We start from the raw sequence: 8,787 nt of genomic DNA on the forward strand, positions 1-8,787 counted from the left end.
ACTAGAAAATGCGAGTGTTCATTTAAAATTCGTTGTTACATGTTGGCTAGCACGAAGTGAGATGCTTTGTTGTTTGTGGTTTGGATAATCATGATTTGTGCGCAAAATTACAAGGCCATCCTATTGCAGGTCGGCTCAATCCGGTTGAGAAGACATCTATTAAAGACATGTCCTTGAATTTTATCCAACTGAAAAATATACTTGCCACATTGAAAAGGAAGGAACCCGCAACATATCAAATATAAGGCAAGTGTATAATCAACGACACCGCAATAAAAAGGCGAGTAGGGGAGATAGGAGCGAGATGCAACATTTGTTGAAAATGTTAGATAATAACAAATACGTGGTGCGGTATAGAAATTGCGATGTTTACTGCTTTCTGTTCTGATAAAACAATAGGAGGAGAACTTTTGTAGATGCATCTACGGAAGGGTGTTACATTGAAAATTATAGGTGTTAACCGTAAATGCATCTACGGAAGGGCGTTACATTGAAAATTAAAGGTCTTTACCGTAGATGCATTTACGGAAAGGAGAAATCTATGCCCCTTCCGTGGATATATCTACGGAACATTCTGTGACAGATATTGTGTGGTCCATAGTCTCCAAAGGCTTCTATAAATTTGGGGTTTCTAGGTTTTCATTACACACAAGCATAAACCCTAAACACAAACACAAAAGTGTATCGCATGAAGCGTCCCGATCCTGAACCGAAATACAACATAAGGGAAGGGCATGTCATTTTCTCTCCCGTCAAACCCCCCGCGTCGGTGAAGTTTTGGAACATTCATTCCTTCAACCAACTCGAAAGGACTATCATGTCTTTTTTAGAGGGGGAGTACAAACCCGGAGAAGAAATCAAAAGGATCCAGAGGCTTAGAACAAGGACCTCGTTTGAAACCGAAAAAATGGAACGTTGGTGGGATGAAGTGAAATACGACATTGATTTCATTCAAATGATGCATGGAATGTATGACATTGTCTTAACCGTTATTATTTCTTAGATCTCTTATTTTTCTTAATTTTCTCTGTAATACCGATTAATCAATGAATCAATGCAATGTCTTTCATGGTTAAAAATTATTCTGCTCTGGTTTTCTGGGTCTGGGTTGATTCCATAGATGCATCTACGAAAAACTTCCGTAGGCGCATCTACGGAACAGAACAACGGTAAAAAAAAAGAGGTGCTTTCGGAGATGCACCAACGGAAACACGAGAGCAAAATGATCAATTCAGTGGTGCGTAAGAAGACTATGTGATTGGTTGAGAAATTCTCTTGTTTGCCACTCCTTTATAAAATAACAAAATTTATTATTTATTTATTTATTAAGAAAACTAAAAAAAAATGAAGAAGAAAAGAAGTGGGAGTAACTTGTTCGTTTTGTTTTCCAGTGTTATCTGTCCCGCCAGAGCCATATTTATTTCCCCCAAATTTTCGGCGACAAATATCCTTATTTGTTTTCCCTCTCTTTTCCTCACTTATTTTCGGCAACCTAAACACTTCAACTTCTCTAACCCCTAATTTCTCCTTTTCCGGCACCACTCGCACCGCTCATTCTCCGTCTTCGACTAAAACCTTGCTGCTCCATCATTCAAATCCTTCAAAACTTTAACCAATCACTTTTCATTCTTCAAAAAATCTAGCAGATTTTAGATAAATTCCAAACCCTAATTTCCTCAAAGTTGATTCCACATTAGGGTTTCTCATGTCGGGTGGTTTAAGCCCAACACACCATGTCATAGTTCAAGCTCTTTTGTCACGGGGCCCACTCAAGGAGAAAGACTTGCACTCCATGTTTGAGGACCTCACTAAGAAAAGTCCAGGTTTTTTATTTTCCATTTTTCTAGTTTTTAGTTTCTATTGGTACTATTTGTGTTTCATTGGTTATTGAATTTGGTTGTACTGGTTTGTTATTGTATAGGCACTGATCGTCGGCTATTTGATGCGTTTATTCTGGCAATAAACAAGGCTCTGACTTGTGCTAATTTTGAGTTGCGTGCCTGCATTGATCAATATGATGGCCAAGTTTATTATGGGGTTGTTAATACTGTTTCGGATGAACAATCGAAGCTCGGGACAAAGTATACTGTTCCGCAAATTGCTTTTTATAAGGCCATTGTAAGTGTAGTTGAACTTGCCTCTGTTTTGCGCATGTCCATTAGATATTGATAGGGAGAAGAGATACTGGGGAAGTTTTTGAATATGCATGTTTCTATTTGAACAATATCATTTGGTTGTTCAGTTTAGTAGTTTGGTGCTTGATATTATGACATCTTGAGACTAACTTATTATGTTCTTTTAATGGAAAACAACAGATTGAAGCGATAGTTCAAGATGGCTCTGCAAATGGTTTTATCTCCACCATTGGTGCTCTCAATCTTAATTTGGATAGCCAGGTTATACATTTTCACCTGCCTTCATTTTTCTGCTCATCAGAAGTTAAGTTTTGATTTAATTTACTAGCCTTTGATACTGTGAAGTATGATCAAACATATCAATGTAAAGCACTTGCAATTTACAAAATAGATACACGAGACTTTTTTGGTAGGTGGACAGGGCCAAGCATCCCTAATTAGTGAGAATCTACTTGTTAATATGTGCAATAAATTGTAAACTATGTAACTTGTCTTATTACATAACTCCTAGTTTTCCTCTGATAAACATTGCCAATTCTCATGTCATAAAACTTGGATTCTATATACTTCTTTCGCTCTTGTTTAATGACTGGGAGGACCTTTGATTGCAAAGTCTTCTTCCCAGCTCATGTTGAGAATTTACACGTTGTCTCAATGGCGGGTCTAGAAAACATTCTATACATTTTTATGAAGAAAAACATTACAGTATAAACTTTTACAAAGTATGTAGTATATAATCTTATGGGAAAAAAAAACTCCAAAATAGCAAAGCTTATACAATTACAATTGTCATTTACATATTCTGAAAATGCTGTATGAATTTTCTTTGTCAAAATTATCATAAATAGTTCTCTTATAATTCATTCATATATTTTACCTTTATGAGGGCACAGCAAAACTATTAAATATATTCACATGAACTTATTTGGCTTTGTGAGGGCAATTGCCTTTATACTACATAACACAGGCCCACCACTTGTTGTCTCTCTTCATCAATTAGGATTGTCATTTTGTGCTATACTGCTACCCAGTTTTGGGGGATGCTATCCGGGATTTACAACCTTGATGTTATTGTGAAAATGCATGCTTTATGGTACTGGCTCTTCAATAGAGTTTTTTTTTTTTTAAACACAGCTCTGAAATATGTTGTAACACCTATAGAGTTAGAGTGATATAGACCCATGCAGTTGCAGTTCTATTGTTATATGAAAATCTTCTATACAACTCACGAGTTTATGGTTGTTGACAATAGTATACAAATTTCATGGTCTATGTGCAGATCACAACTGTGACTGGTTCAGAGCCTCAAGGGGGCCAACAACAATCTCAAGGAAGCCAATCACAAGTGCCATATGCATTTAAGAGTTTTAATTTGTCTCAAAAGGAAAAAACTCTACATGAACTTGTGAGAGACTCGTGGCTTTATTTGACCACAGATGGTGATGTTAGACTTGGTGTAAAATCATTCCTTGATCTCCGCAGTTGGTTTCGAAGTAATGATGTTCCATCCTGTCAAGTTTGCAATGAAGCTGGAATTAAGGTTGTCCCTCTTTACATTTTTACTGTCTTACTCTCAGTTTTTTTTCCCTTTTCACATCATTGGTTGTAGTTATTTTGAATCAGCATAGTTTTTTATATTTACTCTTTCTGTTGGGTTTCCAATATTCTGTACCATGGAAATTGTAGGGAAAATGTTGAAAAAGATTACTGATTTGGTTATTTACTTATTTATTGATCACATTTAAAACGTCATTAACAAGTTGTTTCTATTACAAGGAACAAATATGGAAAATTTGTAATATGTAGTTAGTACCTGGCGTACTTACCCCACATTGTTGCTATTTCTACGTCTGACAATTCATCGGTCATTGCATAACAGGCAGAGTTGTGCAAAAATGAAAATTGTACTGTACGAATTCATCACTACTGCCTGAAGCAACTTTTCTCCCAGATAAAGGTATGAAGTCAAGCTCAATTTTTACCATCTTATAAATGTGGAGTTCCTGTCTGTCTTAATGCTTCGATTCACTGGTGTTTAGGCTGCAAAAGTTTGCCCAAGTTGTGGCACTTCATGGCCATTTACAATACCCAAAGCAGAATACGTACAGACTGAAGATGACAATGGACCTAGTCAAAGCCAAAGAGCTACTGGTTCTAAAGGAAAGAAGCGAAGAGCCAATATGATTGTTGATGATGGAGTTGGATGCAGCAATCAGGATGAGCTCAATGAACATAGAGGAAGCCAGCACGACAATGGACGTGCACAGACAAGGACTACTAGACTACGTAGAACTCACGAAGCAGATATAGCAGGCACTAGTGCGTCTCAATCATCATCAGCTGTCCCTGATTTGAGAAGAGTTACTCGGAAATCTTCTCGTCCAACGTAAACTGATAATGGTATTTTGTTTTATCAGGGAATGCTAGGTGTACTATATTTTGCTGCTGACTGTGCGCGCACACACAGCTGGCTACTTTTGAGTAGCTATTTCAAATCAGCAATATCTTGTTATTACGGTAGGCCGACACGTGGCTTGAAACACCAAGCTTTTAGCTAGTAATCTAAATAGCAGCTTGTAAATTTGTGTTGATGTTGAGATAGAGGCATTGATGTTATGCATATGCTCAGCTTTGTTATTGCTTATATGTGTTATGCATCTTCCATCGTGTCATTATTTTTTTATTATAAAGTCGACCCTTTATTTATTTAGCTTTGTATTAAAAAAGAATATCAGATGCCTAATGTCATTCACTTGTTTAGGGATATTGCAGCACAAGTTAACCTTTGGTTGGCAAATTTGAACATTTCAGGAGAATCTATACGGATTTTATTGCATGGTTGGTGTATATTTAAAGTAAATTAGGAAGATAGGAGACAAGTTAATAAAATTTGATTCCATTTTCCATCTTAGGTAGATCCAAAGAGAATGGCATATTTTCCCAACTGTTCTATAAATAATTGATTGTTTATCTATTTTGTTGTCGTAGCCCACGTGATGTTATGCTTGGGATCTTTTGCTACAAATGACCTGTTATTTATCTTAACTCTAAAGGATAGATTGTAAAGTTGGTCTTTTGATTAAACAATTAGCGAAAAGCCGAACCTAACGGGACTGTATCTGGTGAGTTTTTTTTTTGGGGAGATACACACGCCCCAAAGAAAGTCAACCACAGGTCCAAACTTAGCAAAAGAATCTGTACTTAATTGGCTTCACATTAGACATAGGATGCTATAAAATAATTAAAAAGAGAACTTAGCGAGCCACATAAAGGAGTTAAGAAACAAATAATTCCGCGTGGGTATCAATATTCATGTCCGTACTCGTACCTTGTGGGTACCTCAATGCCCATACCCGTACCCGTTTATCTGCATTTATAGTAAAATTAAATCGTTTAATTACAAAATATCATATAATTTAAGTCTTTTTAACAATATTGAAAAAATTATGTATGTTATTGTTGAGTTAAGAAACAAATAAACACTTTTATTAAAATGTGTAATGATTTAATAGCGATATATTTTTAAAAAAATTCAGAATCATGCATTTTTATATAATAATATAAATGACATTATAGAAATATGTAGTGTGGGTATGGGGCGGGTTGGGTAGTAAGGTACCCGTACCCGCACTCATACCCGCATATTTTAATGGGTAATTACCCGTGCCCGTGCCCATACCCATTTTTATGGGTATTTACCCTACCCGATATGGGGTTTTTTGTGGGTACCCATTGGGGATGGGCCAAATTGACATCCCTACTCGTGACTCACATATATGAAAATTCAAAATTGTTTTTGAAAATTTTTGGTGATGCATCTTCGACGCACTTTACCATGTTTTTAAAAATAAGTTTTTGGTCCCTCAACTTCACAACTGCTAGGAGTTAGTTGGTTTCCCTCTAATTTTGCACAACTGTCCTCATTAATGACGTGGAATTGATATAGTGGAGCCAAATCAGATTTTATTTTATTTTTAATTAAAACTATTTGTTTTTCATTTTGTAAATTACTAAAAATGTTTTATATTCCAATTTATATAAATATTATGGTAACTTTAATTTGCAAAAAGAAACATTTCCTTAATCCCTATTTTTTGGAAAAAAATGAATAATACTAACCCTCTTCTCCTTCTCTTCAGTTCACCATTGTTGCTCAGGCGAAATGAAGTTCAATCACCATCTACGACTGCTTGCAGCTCGCATGTCTAACATATAAGTAACCATTGTTTCTTGGGAATCAAAGTTCACGAAGATAAGCAAGAGGCATTTTCATAGCAGTGAAGAAGTGAAGTTCTATTTAAGGTATGTTTTGTTGTCCCCTTTGGAGTGTCACCATGTCCCACTTGTTTTGTTGTGTCATTAATATGTTAACTTGTGGTCCACCATGATTTTTCTATGTTAACTTGTGGTCCCAACAATTTTCTTATTTTATTTGTATGTTGTGGTCCACCATCTTTATTTAATGTTAAGTTGTGGTCCCATTGCATGTTAATTTATTTCAATGTTATTCGATTAATTTTCAGGCTAACTAAGAGTCATAAGGTTAATGTAAGAATACACCATAAGGGGAAACTAGTTCTTGAACATGTTAAGTGGTACGTTGATGGAGATGTATCTGAGATGAATTGGTAGTGGGATGTTGATTACATGTCATACATGAATTTAGAGAGTTTGATTAAAAGTGAGGGTTATAAAGACATGAGCTGTATGTGGTATTGGAATCCTAAGTTCAACTTTTCTTGTGGTCTTAGACCCTTGAATAGTGATAATGATGTGCTGTAGTTTGCCAAAGATGTCATAGGATAATGATGAAATGATTGGTGATTTTAATGTTGTTGATGATCATAATGTTGGAGTTAACGATGAAAATTTTAAAGAAATTAGTGGTGATGGTAATGTAGCTGATGATCAAAATGTTTAAGTTAATGGTGGAAATGTTGAAGAAATCAGTGGTCATGGTAATGTTGACGAGGATTATGTTGCAAGTGAGGATAATTGAGGATATTTGGCTTCTCTTTAGGGAAGAATCCGAGGAGATGGACTGGACCAAAATACTACCCTTAAGACTTTAGATGAGTTTTCTATACATGGTGATATAGAACATGAAGAATTTGAAGATTTTGATCATTTATACACCCCTCACGGGAGTGATGATGATGAAGAGGTAATTAAGTTTCCAACTTATAAGAGTGGTGATGGAGTGAATTTTCATTTAGGGATGATGTTTACCAACAAGGAAATGAAAAGAGATCCTATCAAGGATTATGAAATGGAAAAAAAAGTGTTCATTAAAAATAATGATTCCAAAAGGATGGTGATTCAATGTATGATTGGTGATAAGTTATATGTGAGGTTTAGTAAAAGTAATATGTAACAATATTGGCAAATACCAACTTTATTGATGATCATACATGTCCCAAGATTGCACATAACAAAAATGCAAAGACTAATTGGTTTGAATTTTTTTGTGCGAATATCCTTAAACATAACCCTTATATTAAACAAGCAGGGCTCATAGTTGAATCCATTGAGAGGTGGGGAGTGTATTTATCAATAGATCAAGCATATAGGTAAAAAAGGAAGGCAATGAAATTGATTCAAGGTGCTGAGACTGATCAATTCAACCATTTGAGAAGTTATGCAAAAGAGCTGATGAAGTCAAATCTCAATAGCACTACGGTTATACAATGTTATGAAAGTAATGACATTTATGTTTTTGAAAGGATCTATATATGTTTAAAGGCCTGCAAGGCAAGATTTGCAAAAACATATAGCCATTTATAGGTTTGGATGCTTGCTTTTTGAAAAGGGGAATATGGTGGACAATTAATGGCAGTAGTAGGCATAGATGGTAACAACGAAATATTTGCAATTTCATATGCTATTGTTGAAGGTGAGACCAATGACTCATGGGAGTGATTCTTACACATTCTTTTGAAATATTTAGATGCATTCAATCAAAGATCATATGCCTTTATTTCTGACCAACATAAGGTATTATCTTATATATCTTATTTATGGTTGTGTCTTATTTAATTTTATTACATCTAATTATATTTTGATTATATGTGACATAGACTGCTTCGCGCAATTCAAGGTATTAGTACCCATGTGGAGCAGAGACTCTATGTAAAATATCTATATGGTAATTGGAAGAAGAAGTACCTTAGTTTGGAATTAAAAGAGGTCATGTGTGCAGTAGTTAGGGAAACTACAATACCAGCATGAGATAGAGCAATACAAAGAATGAAACCTTTAAATGAAAGTGCATGGAAGGGCATGTTATAAACCCATGCAAAACTTTGGAGGAGATCACACTTCAAGACATACCCAAATGTGATATGCGAGTAAACAACATATGTGAGGCAATTAACAAGGCAATATTAGAGCATATAGACAAGTCTATAATCACCTTATTGAAGAGGATTAAGCATTATATAACAAAGAGAATAACTGTCATACCCCAAAATTTGCCCAACATATTTATTCATATTTCAGTCCATCTGACTTTCAAATGCTCAAAGATACACAAGAAGGAAGCATCCAGTCTCTCTCTCTCTCTCTCTTATGCAACAGCCTCTAAATTAGGGTTTCAAATTTAATCAAGGAATTTGAACTTCTGATACCTCAAGTGGATTCCATAATCTCTCAT

General features: G+C 35.3%; 1 protein-coding gene across 1 annotated transcript; it reads left to right on the forward strand.

Moving 5' to 3' along the window:
* Nucleotides 1-1,364: 1,364 nt before the first annotated feature.
* Nucleotides 1,365-5,149, forward strand: LOC131655994 (uncharacterized). Its single transcript, XM_058925784.1, has 6 exons — nucleotides 1,365-1,823; nucleotides 1,922-2,118; nucleotides 2,316-2,396; nucleotides 3,415-3,675; nucleotides 4,015-4,092; nucleotides 4,175-5,149. The coding sequence occupies exons 1-6, from the start codon at nucleotides 1,706-1,708 to the stop codon at nucleotides 4,523-4,525; spliced, it is 1,086 nt and encodes a 361-aa protein (XP_058781767.1). The 5' UTR covers nucleotides 1,365-1,705; the 3' UTR covers nucleotides 4,526-5,149.
* The last annotated feature ends 3,638 nt before the right edge of the window (nucleotides 5,150-8,787 follow it).

Source organism: Vicia villosa, linkage group LG3 (genome assembly GCF_029867415.1).
Source record: "Vicia villosa cultivar HV-30 ecotype Madison, WI linkage group LG3, Vvil1.0, whole genome shotgun sequence".
NCBI classification, from domain to species: Eukaryota; Viridiplantae; Streptophyta; class Magnoliopsida; order Fabales; family Fabaceae; genus Vicia; species Vicia villosa.